At 41.4% G+C, this 19,423-nt stretch overlaps 1 protein-coding gene across 5 annotated transcripts in view; it reads left to right on the forward strand.

The window, feature by feature from the left end:
* Positions 1 to 19,423, forward strand: part of RAPGEF5 (Rap guanine nucleotide exchange factor 5) — a 269,897-nt gene that overhangs the window by 177,150 nt on the left and 73,324 nt on the right. The window contains exon 1 of one of the 5 annotated variants that reach the window (XM_072964868.1): positions 17,928 to 18,063. The exons of the other annotated variants lie outside the window; for them this stretch is intronic. Coding sequence (XP_072820969.1) covers positions 18,046 to 18,063 — 18 coding nt within the window. The 5' untranslated portion in view covers positions 17,928 to 18,045. Of the gene's footprint in view, positions 1 to 17,927; positions 18,064 to 19,423 lie in introns of those variants that run through there. 5 annotated transcript variants of the gene reach the window in all.

The following is a 19,423-nucleotide window of genomic DNA, read 5'->3' on the forward strand; positions in this document are numbered from 1 at the left end:
ACTCATTATTCTCTTTAAACCTTCATTTTCAGATTGTAAAAAAAGAACACTAAGGTTTTTTTACTTCTTGCATGAATGTCAAAATATGGATGCATTAACAGCTCTGAAGTGTGTGTGCTTCTGAGAGGAAAGATGATAGATAAATAAATATTGGAATTATGGCCCTGTCGATGTAGACTTTTCCTACCGAAGCTTCAAGTCAGGAAAGCTGACTATTAAGAATCTTTCTTCCTTAGTAATAAATATGAACTTAGCCACTCTGTGCTCGCCCTCCTGCAGGATGACACCAGCTGAACTCATCAACTCTCAAGGCTGATACTTACATAGCACTCCACCAAATGGGCTATTTGACACTAATTGCGTCCACTTTTTACCATCGTTTATTAGGAATAAAAACCATCTGGTAGATTATTTCATTCTTCTGTGTCATAAGCACTTGATCTATCTGTACCTCTGCTGGCACACTGAGCTCACGGCGTCCGAGAGACAGACGTGGTATTTTCATTTTTCCTGCCCTCACCTTCTTTTCAATAGCAGTCGCCTGTTCTTACTCGTGGAAACTCAGTTATAACACACAGAGTACACAGAGGAAACTGCAGTTTACTTAATGTAAACTCAGGTCTGCCGTTTCCTATTCTTGTTATAACAGTAACAGTGACCAAACCCTAGCGTTACATACAGATTTCCTTTCTTTTGTGATTTAAAAATGCTTCATCTACCTCATCTACCATTCCTGGGCCAAAGTTATTCAAGCGGACAGCGATAAAATTTGAGTTCGAATCCAAGTTGCCCGTTGAGTCATTTTTTTTTTCACTAAACCAGGTTGCTTCTTCAGCCCTAGAATGCCACGTCCCCTTTGTACATATGTGCCAACATGAGAAAGCTGCTTTGAGGTACTGCTGCACAGGGATAGACATGAATTTGACAGAGTAAAGCTTTTGTTGGTGGTGCATCTTGTTACAAAGTGAAGGGGCTTAGAGATTTCTGAGTTGGCATAGCTAATATTTTCCTAAACTGGTAAATGCCATGTTTCTAAATGAGTGTATTCAGAGAAACCCTTCACTCTGTGGGCTTTTGCCAAGGTGTTTCTGAAATTAAACAACAAAAAAAAAGTTAAACGTACAAATAGCATGAGTTTCTCAGAAGGCACAGTCTTCCCATTTTATGTGAACAAGTGGTAGGCCAAATTAGCCAGCACTCATTCCTAAGGGTTGAAAATTTTGTGAGAACTTTAAGAGAAGACATAAATGGCTGTTTCTTCAAAACATTATGATTGTGAGATAACATTAATTCTTTAAAGAAATTGCCTCTGATGTAGGCATCATATTTTCTAGTCTTAATTCTATGGTTATATCCGTAGAGGAAGGGGCGTGTGTTACCAGATGGGGACTTTTGAGCTTGACCTTGAAGGATGACTGATGGTCATAGAAGGGCAGGGCAGGGAATAGCACTGAAGGTGGAGGGACCAGCAGGAAGATGTATGAGTTGAGCCCTGGGCAGTTTTTGGGAGGTGAAGCAGGGTGGGCTGGGCTGTAAGGGAGGCTAGAATTTGGTTGTGAAAGACCGGGCAGTCCACTCTGAGGAGTTTAGACTTGCCTCTCAGGCAAAGGAAAGCCATCAAAGAAGGGACGTGGCATAATCAGATGTGGTCTTTGTACGATCTCTCTGGCATTGGTGTAGAGGAAAAATTGAGTGGGGAAAAGGAAGATGTTGAGAGAACCCTCAGGAAGCTATTGTGTTGAGTCAGGTGAGAGATGGAAGCCTGAAACAGGGTGGTGCTCTGGGAAATGAGAAAGCCACAGATACTGAGTCATTTAGATGGTAAAATTAACAGAATTTGATGACTGGTAATGGAGGGGGGTGTGTGCTAATTTATATTAAGCAATTTTTGACTTCCTATCAAGGTTTTCTTGTATAGTGATAGACACGAGAAAGTGTTGTTTATCACCAGGATGGTTGGTCACTTTTGCCAAAAAGCTGCATAAGACATTTCTCTTGCTTTGTTGGCCGGCAGTGTGTTTCAGGGGTCTGAGATGTATGCTAAAGCCCACAGTGTTTATCTCATTAACAGACTGTTAGATGTGGGTTCTGGCTAACAGTATGGGGACCACTTCTTCAGAGATCCCAATGCTTTGACAGTACCTAATGCAGGGAGAATTTCCGGTAACCTCAAAATGAGCTGGATTATTTGGCCAAAGCTTTGGCCCTGGCTGCGATGATGTGTGTGCCTTCTAGAGAACTGTGACCCATGTTGTCTGAGTTGGTGTTACTGTACTGTTATTCTAGAATACTCCTGGTCATTTACTCATTCAGTACACCTTTATTAAAGCTGGTGTTGTGAGGGATCTAGAGAAGCTATGGTGGTTCCTACCCTGAAGGAGCATAGTCCAATTGTGGAGAAAAGACACTGATACAAGTAACTGTGATACAAGGAGGTGGTGATGATCCCAGAGAGATACAGAGGTGTTAGAAGAAGGATTTACTCCTGGAGAAACGGGATTCTCTGTCATGGCAGAGGTAGTGTTTGATGTGGACCTTAAAGTAGATTTTAGGTGGGATTCAAGCAATTCAAATGGAAGAATAGCATTCCTAGCAGGAAGAGTAGCATCAGAAAATGCACCGAAATGTCAAAATACAAGGTATTTTTTGGAAATGGAAACCATTCTCTGTCACCAGAATACCAAGAGTGGGGGTGAGGGAGATGGTGACCTGGGGGCAGGAGAAGGAAGAGTTAGAAAGGAGGTTGGGGCCAGACTGTGGAGGCTTCGGAGGGCTGAAAAGTGTCACCTCATTCTAGAAATAATGAAGAGCTATTGACTAGTTTCACTAGTTGTCATAAGCAAGGAGGATGAGGGAGCCTTCTGTGAGGTAAGTGGCATGATTTCAGCATGACAGATCAGAAAGCTAAGGCAGATGAAAGATTCAACAGAGGTGGGCTAAGCGTGAACTGAGTCTGCTTGCCCTGGATAGCATCTTCTCTCAGCAGCGGTCATGAGGGAGGCCTGACAGGCAGGCAGGAGGCCAGGATGACGAGAATCATGATGTCCCGAGAAAGGGGGGCGACCAGGAGGTCAGCCCTGGAAGAAAGAGATGGAGCGATTGTGTATTGAAGGGATGGTGGTGGTGGGTGTGGGAAGGAAAAGAGAAAGGGGGATGCTATGGTGCTAGCTCATTTTGAGTCCTAATTTAAACTTTAAGAATGTAGAAGCCATTCATATTTTAGTGTCTGTGTAATAGCTGGATTGAAATATTTCTCTAGATGTGAGTACTGTTTTCTGGAATAACATTGCACTGTTTACCAGAAAACCGAAACTCTGTTTCTCCAGGAATGTAGTTGGTGCTTTGTAGTGTATTAACTTGCAGAGTAGAAATACCAACAAGTAGCACCTAAACTTGACATACTAATTTCCAGACTGCAGAAATGGAGCTCTGTTAAGTGCCACTGAAAGCCGTGCTAAGCGGTGCTTTCCCTCGAGACCCTGTCTGTATCCCCACCTCTCCCCAGCCCGCTTTCTTCAGTTCCTTTGTTAAGTCTGGGGACCCGCCCGACTTCCTTCCCCTTCTCCAATTCACTCGTGAAATATGGGTGGGAAGGGGATTTTGCACATTCTGAAGCTGCATCTTGGCATGGTCTGCTGCCAGGGTAGGGTCTCCATCACTCAACCTCAACCGGAATTTCCTTTTCCCTGTTTCCTGCAGCCTCATCCTGGAATCCTGTCTGCGTCAAAGGGTTCACTATTCATGGATTAATAGGGAAGAAGTGGTTTGAATTTTTCTGGCTACTTCCACTCTCACTTCACATACTAAAACTTGGTCTCTGCATTTCCCCAGCTTTCATTTGGTCTATTAGTTTGTTTGTTTTTAAAGCTTAATATAAAGTGAAAGCTCTCTTTTAACTCTGTATGAAATACTAAAAGGAAATGGTTTTATCATTCTGTATTCAAACTCGTATTACACATCTAGGCAAGTAAAATCGAGAGCAATCATGGCCTTACTTAAAGTTCACCAGCAATTTTGTTTAATCAAGAAACTACTTGAAAAAAAAAAAAAGGAAAGAAACTACTTGAAGACAAATAGAATGTTACAACATTGTTTCTTAGTATTGAAAGCCAGAATTCAGATGTAATAGGCAATTCATAATATGTTAAGTTGCTGACAACTGAGAAATCCTTTGTAGAAACCATGTTATTTTTCTTAATGACAGAATCCCAACTTTGTGTTGGTTTGGTCCTAAAGTACATACTTTTTTAGAGGAAACAGGCATCCTTGAGTGAGTCGTTTGAGTTCATTTTTAGTCAGGATTAATATGGTCACCGGGTAACCACAAAAGTGGTGAAAGGTAGTTCTTGCCTTCCAAACCTTACAGTCTAGCTGGAGAAAAAGTCACACATGGAAAATGAGTAACCTCTCAAGACAGTATTTAGTGAAGCGTTTAAATAATTTCAGGTGTTCAGAGAGAGGAAACTACCTCTGGTAGACCGAGTCCCAGTTGCAGCAATCCAAAAAGGAGCTCTTTTTTCAAAAGCAAGGTTTACAAATTTGGTTTGCTTTAAATTCTGCTTTTGTTTTATTTTGTTTTGTTCCTTCCAGAAAAATGGCAGCCCGGCCACTGGTGGGAGTCAGTGATGTGCTCCCACTGCCTAGTGGAGCCGTCTGCCCATTGGCTGGATTTTTAGGCTCTCACTAGAGTCCATCGCAAGTCTCAGCATTTTAAAAATATCAGTTTCAGTATTGTTGAAGAGAGAGGAATTATGATATTTGATATTTTTTCCTGAAAATATTCAAGTTTATTTTTAAAAGGCCCAACTAAGAAAATTGATACTCAGTTGGGTTTGTCAAACTTATGTTCTCCAAGGATCTTTGATTCCCTACAGTAGAGATGCTGCTTCCAGGTTAATTAAGTTCTTATACCTGTAAACTTAAAGTAGCCATATCATCTCTAGTATGTCTGAGGAATCATTAAGGTGAAATACTGGAAAACAGGTTGTTTTTCTTTGCTTTCGCTCCTCTCCAGATCTCGGCTACCTTTTATTTTTTTTTCCCCTCTACCCCAATCGAGGCCTGATCTACATTAATATGACAATATTAGTATCTTGTAGATTGTTGTCTCATCAGGTTAACAGGAGAAATCTTTGGTGAGTGGGTTTCATCTGAGTTTCTGGTAGATGCTTTCAGACAAAAAGGTAGAGAAAAGAGGCACAGACAGATGGACAGGCCTTCACAGGGGGATGGACAGTCCTTTATAACTACTGTATACCACTGGGGCCTGGAGAAGTGAAACGTGAAGAGACATCAAGGATTATGGAGACACAGGTACCATCCATTGTGCCTTGATTCCCCAAAGACTACCCTGATGCATCACTGCCTTCGGGGAGGTAACAACACTCTGCAAGAAACTCAGAGGCTGAGTTGATGGTCACCTGTACACTCAGGTCCAGGCTGTTACGGAAGCTTGTCGCAGGGAGCACAACTGGTCCTGGGAGATGTGCTTGTGTCCCTGAGGAAGAGACGGAATCTGAAGAGTCAGAAGAGTTATCAGAAGTGAGGGAGGATGGGCATTCCTGGCAGAGGGAAGAACGTGTGGGAGGCCAGGCAGGGCCTCATGCAGAGACAGGATGCTGCGACTCTGCCGGCAGAACCAAATGTCTGGAGCCAAGGGGTGGGGGGAGGAGGCAGGGCTGGGCAGGAGAGGCACAGGGGCCAGAGGATGCAAGGCTTTATGTGCTCAGAATGGTACTGAGCTCTTGAGAAGAATTTAAACAGGAGAGAGGGAGAGAGAGAGAAAGAAAAGGAAAGAAGAGGAAAGGAAGGAAGGAAGAAAGGGAAAGAGAGAAAGGATTACATTTGAATTTTTGAGATTCCTCTGCTACAGTGTGGGAACAGGTTTGCAAGCAGAGAGTGGGTCACACTCAGTCCTTTCGAAGCTCTCTGTCCTTTCCTCTGTTGGTGTTGCATGAAGCAGTAAGAAGTGTAAACGTTCAAGCTTTGCTGTAAAGACAGGATGTCCAGTTATAGCTCAATCCTAACTTACAAGCTTTAGACTAAAATATACCATGACATAATTTTTCTATAAAATGTTGACCTTGCTTCAGTCCTGTTTTTACAGAAATGAATTTTGAGCTTGCCTCTAACGTAAATATTTTCTCTTAATAAACCCCCTGCAGGCATGTGTGTTCACGTGAGATGTACTTACTCTGCTGTATGATATTAGCCTCATATTGATTCAGCCAGAGTTTGGTGATTTCTGAGTGATTCAGATACTTCAGTTGATAAAGATGAGGAAAAGAAATAGATGAGATTTCCATGTGGGATGCAAAGAACCTTTCTTTCCTTTTGCAGTGGGAAGTGGGTGGAAAGGAAAAATTCCATCTGGCATACAGCAGCCCTAAATGTTGTTTTAAGATAGCAAAAATAGAAGATTGCTGAAAATATCATAACAGAACATAACAGACTGTGGGCAAGTGTACAGTACATATTTCTCTAATAAGTCACGTTAAATACCCATATTTTACTTAAAACATGGCCTTGTTCTTATTTGTCATTACATAAAAATTTGTCTTTAATTTTTAAAAAATCACCCACTCCATTACTGAAGCAAAAAAAAAAAAAGGCTTGTTGTTACAGTCTGTAGAAGTTGATGCTGTTGCACTGAGGTTTACCTGGAATAGGTTTTTGTGTTTTTTTTATCCCTTTTCCCATCTCTCCCTCCTGACTTCTAAAAAAACGGAGAAATAAAATACAGCGTGTATGTTCATTTATTGTACATCTGTCCATAATTAAGTGAACAAGGCTCAACAGTTTTAACAGAGCCTTGTAAACATGTTCAGGTTCCAGGAATGACTGGGCATGATTGAGGTGAGCTGAGTCAGAATGAAGGATTAGAGGCCCCTCAAGATCCAAGAAATACAGAGAAGGGATAACAATGGCGATAATAAGGCAGTTAAGATGGCAGGAGGTGGCTTGAGGGTAGGGATTTCTCAGGAAGCTCATGAAAACTTCGTGAGTCATAGAAACCTATCTTAGTGACCTCAGTGGTGGAGGTGGGGTGGAAAGTTTCCAGGTAAGACTTTAACCCTGTGTGATGAAAGAGGATAAGAAGGGTATTTCATAGGGATGATGATTCGTTAACACCTCTCTTGATCTTGCCTTGGCTAGGATTTAGAGAGCTGAAACAAGCTTTGTATTGATACTCTTGTGAATGAAGGGTTCTAATGACCCCCACAGGATGGGATGCATAATAATATCCCAAACTGAATCTTATGATTGATGGATACTATCACTTTCTCCCTGCTTAGTGGACTTACTGTTGTCACAAGTTGGGGGACTGTGATGATGTGTTATTTTTTGCAATCAATCTGAGTATCCTGGATTTTTCCTCTGAGAGTCATAAGTGTTGGAAAGAACTTTTTAGATATGATGTGTCTTGATTGGATAAGAAAGAGTTTCACTCAAAAACCGGCACCTACTAAATAGGGTTATAAAGAGTATCCTCTGAAATGGGCAATAAGTACTTTATGATCCATTAATTCTGTTGGAAGTTCATTATTGACAGGAAGATGTTAAAATATTTCTGTTGATAATATTCTAGTGAAATATATACCTTTTAGCCTCTGTTATGAGAAGCAAAAAATCATTAATGAAAATAGTCATTATCAGAGACCCTTCAGGTTTGTCAGAGAAAAGCATGACTCAGTCTCTGTGCTTTCATTTCTTGGGGTTTCTGAAGTTTTGGTTTCATGGGGCCCTACAGGAAGGCCAGCCTGATTGAAATGACCCTTGCCCCAAGTAAAGCATCTCTGTTGAACTGCTTCTCCCCTACTTATTAGCAGTAATCACATCAGAAAAGTAACACAGCACCTCCTGAAAGCAGGCACAGGCAATTTTATCAGCGAAAAGTAACTGGGATCATTCCGTGCTTCTCATACACTCATAGGGAAGCACACATCTAAAAATTATCTCTGTATTGAAACATTACTCAGATACAGCTCTAAAATCATGGGAACCGAGAGGGTAATGGAAACCATGGAGATAGCACTTTCTCCTCTTGGACTTTGTATGACTGGAATTGTGAAGGATGTAAGTGAATAGAACTGCAGGATATAAGATGGCAGAGACCAGAGCACGTAGGGCCCACATTGGTGCTGATTTATACCTACAAGTTTGAGATTAAAGGGTACACCAACAAAGTGGAAGAGGGAAACTTTTGAGCTTGGACGAGGCAGAATTCTAACTAATCCTTAAAATCCACGAGAAGAACCCTTGGGACAAAGCAGAGAGCCAATTTTATTCTGATTGTCTTTTGAAGACTGCACTTGAATGCCGGATGCTTGAGGACAGAGACCTTTCATGACATGTTGAACTGTTAAATGCCATTTCCATTGTAATTTGGCAATCAGATCTGACCTGTATCTCAATTTTAAGTGGACCTCATTTCTGTCCCAAGTCAGTAAATTTCAAATTCCTGTCCTTTGGTATTATTCATAATCTTGGCATAGGGAGGAGATCTGCACAGACCTGAGAAAAGTTCACCACACCCTGGGAAAATCCTTCTTAGTAAAGATCCAAGTGGCCCTAGGTGTGTTCAACATCTGCAGCTGCTTGTTCCCCTGGGCTCCCCCACTGTCTGTGGTTTGCCATTTTTGCGTCTTTGCTCCAACTTCTACTTTGATGTACCACATCTGTACCACAACCTTTGGGAAAGAATGGAGTGAGAGTTGTGGTTTGTTTTTAGGGTTTTTGTTTGTTTGTTTGTTTGTTTGTTTTGGTTTAGTTTCCAGACTTAAGTTTTGAGACTGCTTCAATCCAGAATAGAAAAACCAGGAATGGTGTCTTTTCCTTCTGAGTGTTAGAGGCTGGCAGGCTGCAGACTTCCTAGTGTGGGGGACCCCAGAAAGAGAAGAAGAATTGAGTAACACCAGCCTATGGAAGACCCTGAGTGAATTAAATGCACGTTCCTTAGCTGAGTGTGGTGACCCACCAACTTGGGGGAATTCGATCACTTACTGAACTGCACTGAAGTCTTCAGACAGAGGCCAGGGTCCCTCATCAATCAGACACTTAGTTTCTTCACTCTTAGAAGTTCATTTCGGATTCCCATGCTTGAGCTTGTAGACAGGATTAGAAAGAGTCCTGTTGGGGGAGGTTGGGAGACAGCCGAATAGCTTTTTAGCCTGCTGCTACCAAGTAGTGGTCACTCAGCCACAACACACAAAGTTGACTTTGTTGAGGGCCTAAATAAGTTTTAATCTCAATAGAAGTTCCTCCTTTTCAAATATAGAGCAAATTTTTGGGCAAGTATTTGGCGAAGATTAATTTCCTTTTGCCTGTGTTCATGGAGAAAAGCATCTGTTGAGCACCAATGAACCAGGCGTCACACACAATAGAACAGAGACATAAGTGAGCAAGGTCTGATTTGAGCCCCCCAGGCACCCACTGTTTAGTGAGGGAAAAGGAGGAGAAAACAAAAAGTAAAGAAGGTGACAGGCAGAGAGAAGAAGGTAAGGGGTGTACCTTGAATAAGGTATTTATTGCTAGAAAATTATTTCTTCACCTTCTTGTAGGCATTTACTAAATTAAACATCATCTCTTTTACTTCCTGGATTATGATCAGGTAAAGACCCAAATCATAAATGGCAAAGAGCATAAATCTCAAATCTAAGGGAAGTTACATATTGTTGGTGTTGACCATTCCCTACTTCCCCATTTTCCAGCTACAACATATTTTTAAAATTAGTATATTATATAGTTCTTGACCTGTTTTACTGATTGAATTGGTTTTTGAAAACAAGCTTCATTCCTGAAGAGGTTTCTAGGGGGTTAACATACGAGAACAAGGCATCAGGCAGCTTGCTGGAATTTATAGCACATTCCTGGTAAAGAGTTTTTTGTTTAAAATTGTTCTACTAATTGTAAAGAGAATTTAGAAATAATAGAAAGCTACAAGGAAGGAAGCTTTAGTGAGAACTAATCACTGTTCCCCTCACCTTCCCCGGTATATCCAAGTATATGTTATGATAATTTCCTTATGTTTCCATAACATAGTTCACTTAACTGCTGTTCCCATTTAGGGGCTATTAGGCTTCAGTTTTGCTGTAATAAATGGTCTGAGATGTACACCTCTACCACAATCTTTACCTAAGCTTTTATTCCTTAAGGGTAAATTCCTAGCTAAGTCATTACTACCTACAGGAATGAACTGTGTTCATCTCTTTTATGTTTTTTGCTCAACTACTTTCTTTAAGGCTTGTTCCAAGTTTTATGTTCATCAGCACTACATGAAATACTTGTTTTGTAATACGCTCACCCTCATTGATTATTATGATTCTTAGGAGGAGAAACTAAGTATTGTCAGGTTGATGACAGGGGAAAATATTATCTTATTCAAATTTACGTTTCTTTCTTAGTGAGGTTGAATATTTGCAATTTATATCAATCCACTTATGTTTCTTCTGTAAATAACCTAACTACTTCCTTTGTCCATTTTTCCATTGGGATTTTTCTCACTGATTTAAATAAGCTCTTTCTATATTAAGGGCATAAATCTTTGTCATATTTGTTACATGTATGAACAAACATGTCCCCAGTTTGTTTCTTACTATTTTTATACATATGTGAGCAAAACTGTTGACTCATGTTTTTTAATTTTAAAAATTGCCTTCAAAATTAGAGAGTCCTTCCCCCAATGGCCAGATACTCAATTTTATGTTCCTCTCTTCTAGAGTTGCACTTTTTGCTCAGGCCTTTAATATAGCTCAGATTTATTTTTGTAATGTAAAGAGTAAGATTTCTTGACTAATTATCACAGGCAATTTTTTCTTATTTTCACATTTCTACTGTTTTGTTATCAGCATAAAAACAGTCTGTTGTATTCTTGGAAAATTGAAATCCTGTTAATAAATTTCCCCCAAATTAAATGTATTGAGTACAAATTTCATGAGCCACATTACCTCTCTGAGCTTCCATTTTCTCATCTATAAAGGTAGGAGATTAGAGATCTAAGATTTCTTCTAGCTCTAAAATTCCTTCCTTAAATTGAAGACCACCCCTCAAATTCAGCAGCATCCATACTTCTGCATGTTGAACACTTGGGAGGCTGATGTCACCATTTTAAAGTGGGTATCAGTTGATTACTCAGGAGACTTTGAGTGGCCTTTTTTTTTTTTTTTTAACTCTGATTGACTATGCCTATCAATGCCAAGAATCATTCTTTTCTTTTATGTTCTAAAAATACTCCTATGGCTAGAATTTCTAAAAATTTACTTTTTGTGAAATGCTGTTGATATGGGACAAATGGTGCTCTAGCATCCAGCTAGAAGTATCTCTGCTATCAGGGTGTTAAAGCCATATTTCCAGTCATGTCATTAAATATTTGGAATTGTTTTTCTGAGTTCAGAATGTCCTGAAGAGGACTGAGGTATAAAACTTACAAATAATGACAAACTAAAACCAAAATAAAACAAAACCCTAGATCTTACTGCCTTGAACTCCTAGAAATAACAAGAAAGGGGTCTATTGATTTATACTGGCTAATAAGTTCATTAACTAACTACTACCCACAGCCTAGCTCCAAACCACTACTTTGAAACATGCAAATTTATCTCTCTCCAATGTCTCTCTCTTAGAAAGGCTATTTCCTCTTTGAGGGCAATCTGTGTTTTATGTGAACTTTTATCCCCAGTGTCTAGCGCTAGGATTTCAGTCAATTTCTGTGGACCTGAATTCAGTAGCAAAGGCAATTGTGGATGATTTGAAGTGTTTCCCAAGTTCAAGCACTCAAACCATATCTGTGCAAATCCAAAGTTGTACCAGCCTCAGGATTCCAGTACGGTGGAGATTTAAAGTTTTAAATGAAAGGTTTTATGCTGTGGGGAATTTAACCTGGAAATGAAAAGCAGAAAAGACAGGGAGGTTCATCAGTTTATAAATGTGGACAAGCCTTTGGGAGAATACATACTTGGTAAAGAGTAGACACAAACTTTCACACTTCAGTGAGTCATGGTTTATGGAGCAAGGAGGTTTGTATACGAGGATTTGAATCCTCCTTGGCACCCTAAGTACATATTCACATTCAGGAAAGTAGAAAAATTTTTGGTCTGTGTTATCACTTACTTCCGTTTCTTTTCAGCCATTCTTCTCTTCCCCATACATCCTTCACTCCAAAAAGAGAGAGAAATACCTGCTCTTCTGCAACCAAATTTATTTTTGTCTTATTTGTTTCTCTTCCTTTTTACCTCCTACTTTTGTTTGTCTCTCAGATAGTTAGCAATATTTCATTGCATTTTAAATTCTCTTAACCTGTTTAAATACCAGCTTTCTCTGACTGTGCAGCAAGCCAAGAGTGACATAGTCTTACCTTTCTCCCAGTCTTGTTTCAAACTGTGAAATGAGGTTTCAGAGACAGTTACTGCTGAGACCTCAGGCGTGCCACTCTAAAAACACCAAGGAATGTGCAAAACATGAAAAAACAAGAGTGTTTGCTGAAGATGCTTTGTATCTCCTTGCTCCTGTGTCATGTAACCTAGCAGTTGCTATGGTAACTAGGAATTTTTCATTCCATAACTTCCATAAGGACTGAGGCTGCCCTTTTTATTACCGACTTGCCATCTCTGAAGTTACACACGCACTCATGTGCGTGTACACACAACGCAAGTGTATCCACAGGCACACACGTGTAAATGCGCATTTACATACACACAAAAGAGATTTGGAAAGAGTTACAGAGTTCTGACTTGAAGCTTTTCCATTTTCTAAATGTATTAATTTATACTTTACTTCTTATTTTAAAAATTTTTTCCAGCTTTATTGAAGTACAGTTGACAAAAGTTGTATGTTTTTAAGGTGTACAATGTGTTGTTTTGATATACGCATATTGTAAAATGATTACTGCAGTCAAGCTAATTAACATATCCATACCTCACATGATTACATTAGGGGAGGGGTGCGTGTCTGTCTGTCTGTGTTTGCGGGTGTGGTGAGAACACTGAAGATCTACTCTTTAAGCAAACTTCACATATCCCAATAGTTTTTAGATTTGAAGAATACACCTACTGGGTCCGTCCAGAGTCAAGAGCTAGATTTTTCAAGTAATTTCAGTTTATAAATTAGATCTTTTCTTAGTCAGGAGGAATTTCCAAACACAACTGAATTTCATGCAAGAGGAATTTGGGAGAAGCCAAAGCTATAGGAACCAGTCAGGAGAAGCCATCAATTGCTGCTCTAAAATTCCATGTGTCCTCTTGTTATGCAGATTTTAAAGGCGTCTGTAAAACTGCTTCTGTGAATTATTCAGATCCCAGGTGACAAGTATATCTGCAACTAGCATGTAGATATTTTGTCCAAGTCATGATTTGCCATAGGTTTTCACCTCATCTTTGGTCTGCTTGGGGAAAGTGTCAATATTGATATTTTTCCCTTTAGAATAACTTTACATGTATGGCACACATACACACACAATGATTTGTGAATTCTTGGGAACTAGAAGCTATTTCTGTGTAAAATTTGTATTTGTCATTTCTGTAAAAATTTCCTAGGAAGCAAAATTTCAGATTTTTAGGTTGTTTTTAGTCTCAGGTTAACATGTATTCTCTTTTGAGGGCCGTCAAGCTGTATCAATAATGAGAAGTAGAAATAAGGGCCGTTCCCAGCTCTAAGTCATCCCAGCTTTCTGCAAATCCCAGTGTGACAGAATCTGCCGTGAACGTACCGTGCAAACCGTCTGCCTGGATGCCATGGATTGGTGGAATGCACATGTTCAAAGTATTGATAGATGAAGTTTTTCTCCAGTGACCCCAGTCATGTTAGGAAATGCTTAATGATCTAATTTAGAATTTGAAGGCATCCTCATTTCTTCTGAATTACCTTCACATAGGCCTCTATCAGGTCACGTATGCACAAGGCAGTGCCTTCAGTTGCCCTTTGACGTAGGCTTCTTGAAACTTGAGAAGCCACGGGGTGAGTCTTAGTAATTTCCTAGCCCAGCTGAGCCTTTGCACAGTGCCCTGGGCCCACTAAGCAGAGCAAGTGTATGTAACTCATGAGTCTCAGAAGAATGAAATAAGCACCATATCTGCAACCAGGGGACATCAGAAGCAATAGCAGGCAGCAGCCTCACCCATGACCATGGCTGATGGCATGCCTTGTTTTTGCTGCTGGCATTTTAGACTTTAGACTTTCTGATGCTAAAGAATGTTGACTGCTTCCCTGCAGATAATCAGGTTCCCCACCCGAAAACTAGGGCCTCATAAGGCATTAACTAAGTCTTGAAATTTCTCCTTTCTACCCTAACCTGCTCCCTGGACTGACTCTCTTTGTGGCTGAACCCCTCCTCCTGGCCTTGGCTGACCTCTCTGTCCTTGATCTTGGGCATTTCGATGTATGTTATTTGCCCGGTCATCCATCATTCACCAGGCCATTCACTCATTTAACAGGCACTGCTGTTCTGGGTGGAGGGACAGCACAGAGAACAAAACAGACCAAGCCCCTGTTCTCACGCAGCACCTGTCAGAGTGGACCTTGTCTTGCCATTTTTCCTTTCTCTTCTCCCCTCCATCTCCACCTAGAAATCTGGTCATCAACCAAGAACTTTTATACTGAAACTAGAGGGCTTGCTGGCAAAGATTTAATAAAATGTAAGCTTTTATGATTAAAAAAAAACCCCAGTAACACCTGTGTGATTTAATAACTCCCAAGGGTCACATGGGGAGTGTTGAGTATGAAGCACATTGTAGGATCTGAATTGTAGTAAATTGATGTAGGTATTAGACCAGAAGGAGCATTTAGACAATAAAGCATGCAGGAATTAGATGAAGTCAGTGAAGGAGATGCTAACATAACCTAGTCCAGAGCGTTCCATAACAACTTTGTGTTTGCTTTCATCCTATGAAAGTCAGACTTGACCTAGATTTTGTAAGTTTGGGGATGATGAATCCTATTAGTGCCATGTGGGTTTTAATTTAAGTTATTAATCATAATATGTGTAGGATTTAAAAAAGGAACTAATTATCATTATTTAAATACTCTCTGCCAGAGTCACCCACACAAATGATGTTTGTCAGGCCAGCACTTGGCAGTCTGGTAAATGTAAACCATCGCTCACCTTGACACACATCTGCTTAATCTTTCCCTTAGTGTGCTCTCTTAATCAGGTCTATCTTTGCCAGCAATATCCTTTTGACCTTTTTTTCTTCTCTTAAAGCTCTGTTTACTTTTTTTTCCATGAGAAAAGAGAATCATGAGATACATTGTCAGCAAATTCTGTGAAGTTTGTTCTCAGAGAAAATTGTTCTTGGCCAGAGGAGATTTTTTTCCCCCTGATAAGTATTCCAGTTCTGCTGTCCCCACATTTACAGGAAGAGAATAAGATGCGGGCATTGGTGGTTTGGTTTGCTAAGCCGTGTGTGAATTTCTGTGGTACAGGATGAGGAGAGATAGCTGACCACCAAGTGACATGCAGCTTTCTTACTTAGGAGAGCTTGCGCTTTGAGTTTCTCTGAGAAAAGTGGAGTCAAGACAACTGAATTTTGTAGCATCTCAATATTGGAAAAAATACCGAAGTCATCTTGTCCAGCCTCACTCACTGAAGAACCGTATCAGTTGTCAGTAATATCGTTGACAGGTTCTGCTCCAGTTTGAGAGACAGCTCATCTGCTTCTATCATCAATACCTCCTTAAACTGAGCCTCAGTCTGCTTCCTTTAACTAGCCACCCATTAATGGAAGGTCACCTTTCTGGAACATCATGAGTAATTCTGCAGTACCTTGCCCACAGGGCAGGGTAGCTCAGAGAGTTAAACTTTCCTACTATGGTTTCATTCTCCCAATCTTTTTTTTTTTTTTATTTAATAGACATTCCAGCTACCTGAACTGTACCTCAAAAGACATGTTTCCCAGACCCTCTTGTAGCAGTTTGGGGCAGAGTCCCGTGTACCTTAGTCAGCAAACACCTGGGCCCTGTTTTGTTTTATGGGAGGTTAAGAGTTACATAGCATAAGCTTAAGCATTTTAAAGTGTACAATTCAGTGTCTGCCCAGTGCTCGAGCCCATTAGGTCCAGGGCAGCTTGTGCATCGGAAGCCCCAGCCTTAGTCTGCATGTCTGAGTACCCTAATTGTTTGGGAACCAGACTCAGACTCCTCTAATCCCTGCCTTTTTTAACTCTGTTCCTGGCAGCCCTTCATTCTCCCTTTGCTGGGTCTTGAGCTCTGCCCTGGCCTGAGCTGGTTTAGCTGTGGCCCTGACACCGTGCTCAGCCCTTGTCACCCCTCTTCTTCTCTGAGAACTCAGCATGACTTTGACAAGCCTGCTGCCTCGCCCCCCGAGCAGACTGGCCTGCTTTGGCCGTCAGCCCCGGGGTAGACCAAGCCCCCTGTGATAGTCTCTGATGCGTATTAGTGACCATCTGCAGGGGATGTCTGTGCTTTTGGTTAAGAGCTCTGTTGTTGAGTGTGTCCGAGCTCAGTCTCAGCTTGACCACACCCTCACCCTGTGATCTTGCTTGGCTAAGTTACTTTATCAAAATGGGGTTTTAATAGTATTTAGCTCATAGAAATTGTTGTAATGATTAGATAAAATAATGGATATTCAACTCTCAGCTTTGCCCGATATGTGGTAAACCCTCACTAAATAATGTTGTAGGTTTATCTGCCCGCTCAGGGCTGGATCCCTCCCTCATTGCCCAATCCCAGTGGGTCTCTTTGCTGGTGTGGCACTGCTGTCTCTTTAGTTCTTGAGCTGTGGTTACCTTTACCCTGTGAGATGAAATTATATTAGCTTTTCTTAATGGTCCAATAACTAATGATTGCGTGAAGCGTTACCCTTCACAAAATACTTACCATGTGTTCTTTTGGATTTTGGCGAAGTCCTGGGGCTTCCTTAGTGATTTTCACATTAACCACCCTCAGGCCAAGAGCCTGAATTAGAGCAGGTCATTTTTCCTTTTAATGGAGGTACTGGGGATTGAACCCAGGACCTCGTGCATGCTAAGCATGTGCTCTACCACAGAGCTGTTCCCTCCCCCCTGAGCAGATCATTTTGATCTCATAACTCCTTGTCTGTCTTTATCAGTGTCCAGTGTGACAAGCATAGAACTCTTCTTTTCAGTTTACCTGTATCTGTTTGAGTGTCCCAGCTAAGCTGATGATCAAGGCGCAGGATAGGGCAGCCAGTGTTACCCCTCACCTCAGTAGCTGGGTGACCCTTCTTTAGGAAGAGCACCTCTCAGCAGACTGTCCTCCATGTCAGCACCATCAGAATTCACCACTCAAAGTGTATCCTTTGAGTCTGAATGTGTTGGTCTCTCAAACTTTCCTATGAAATACACATTTATCCATTCCTCTTTTAGTTTGTTCAGTGATTCATTTAGTTAATGTTCTTCGAGCATCTGTGAAGTGCTAAGACCTGGCTATTTGTTGGGAATTCAAAGTTGAAGAAGATATGGTGCCTGCCCATAAATGTGCTTATGCTTTAGAAGGGAGACAGAGAGGTTTATCCATATATGCTCCTTTGAATCTGCAGAGTCAGCAGGATTCACATGGACAGAGAAGGGCCAGCCACACCAGACTGAAGGTGGAGAGGGGTGGGTTTCTTGGAGGAGGTGATTCTTGAAGTGAACTTTGTAGGATGAGTAAAAGTTTGACCAAGAATGCTGTGAGATGGAAGGAGTTATAACAAGCTGTTGGCTCTAAGTGCTGTCTTAGTCTGTGCATGCTGCTGTAACAAAACACCACAGACTGGGTAAACAGTAGAAATTTATTTTGCACTGTTCTAGTGGCTGAGAAGTCCCAGATCAGGGTGACAGCAGATTCAGTATATGACAAGGGCCTGCTTTCTGGTTCATAGACGCTGTCATTGCTCTGTGACCTCACATGGCAGAAGAGGCAATGGCTCTTTCTGGGGCCTCTTTCATAAGGGCACTGGCCCCATTCACAGGGCTCTGCCCTCGTGACCTAGTCACCTCCCAAAGTCCCGATGTCCAGACACCATCACATTGGGGATTAGGTTTCAGCGGAAGAATTTTTGAAGGGGCAATGCAAACATTCAGTCCATAGCAAATGCCTTCTTGTGAATACGTGAGTGTCTTCAGTTACTGTGTTCATAGACTTGAGGGAAAACTGGTGCTACTTGTGCAACTTCTTGAATGCCATGGCGTCAAGCTGGGTGGTTCTGTGTGTTCTCCATCTGAAAGATTCCCTGGTGCTGCCTGTCTCAGATGAGTCTGATGATGGAGCACTGGGTCATGTTGAGGATCCTGGTTGGGGCCTAATGGGCAGGAAGGGGAGCTTAGAGGGCACAAAATACATACCTTGCCCAGTTCATGAGTTAGCCCAGAGTGTGACCTGTTCACACCCACACCCTTTTTCCCATGTGCCCTAGAATGAGGGACAGTACCATTTAGTGAATTCCTTCCCAGTGTTGTATGAGTTATGTGGCCTCTTATGGGTCAGCTTAGTTTGATCGAATTCTGACAGATTGAGTAAATGTAACACTCAAGTTTAAAACACAGTTATCTCGTGTGATGAGCATTGTAACAAAAAAGTGGCTGAGTGGAGAGGTAAAGGAGGTATCCGAGGAGGGTGACCATTGAGCCCAAGCCATGTGAGAGAGAATTCTGCCTTGTAAAGGTAAGCCACTCACTTGCTTGTCCACTGTCTTCCTACCCATTGACCTGCACGTTCAGCAAACGTTATCAAGTCAGTATCACGTGCCAGGCCCTGAGCTGTGTGTTAGGAAGAGAAATAGAAGTCACAGTCCCTGCCCTCAAAATGTCATCATGTACTGGAGAACCAGAAGGAGCAGATAATCCAAGGTCAGTGTGATGGATGTTATGACAAGGTTCTTGGGGCATCCCATCTGGATAGGCAGTGTTATTGGCAGATTTGTCAAAGAAGGCTCCTTAGATGAGGTGGTAGGTAGAAATTTCATTGTACCAAACAGTTAGTACCTTCTGGGGTTCGTAGACGTCCATGATACCGAGAGTTCTGGACTCTGCCTGGGAAAATGTGCCTACACATAAACATTTTACATACTTTCAGAGAAAGTACAAAGTCCCTAGAGCCCATCCATGAACCCCCAGTTAAGCGCTCTTGTAAGAGTCGGTGCTCACAGAGCAGCAGGGACACGATGCCGTGCGGCATGCCAGTGGTTGCTTTATGTGAACACTTGGGAGAGGAAGATTTTCCATTATCAGAGATAATGGAAACCCTAGCAAGCAGTTGTGGCAATTCCAGCAGGCCTGAGAAATCCCCTAGTAATCACTTTTTCTTGCTAGCCCTGGTGATGAGTGAAAATAGAAATGCAGTCAGAAACTTGGTTCAGGACAGCCTAGACCTACTAAACTGTGAATGTCAATTCTTCACCTTACTTTTTAAAAAAAAAATCAATATTTTTATTACTCGATAGATATTCTCCTTTTAAAAATAGATGTCTTTC

The sequence above is a fragment of the Vicugna pacos genome, chromosome 7 (genome assembly GCF_048564905.1).
Source record: "Vicugna pacos chromosome 7, VicPac4, whole genome shotgun sequence".
NCBI classification, from domain to species: Eukaryota; Metazoa; Chordata; class Mammalia; order Artiodactyla; family Camelidae; genus Vicugna; species Vicugna pacos.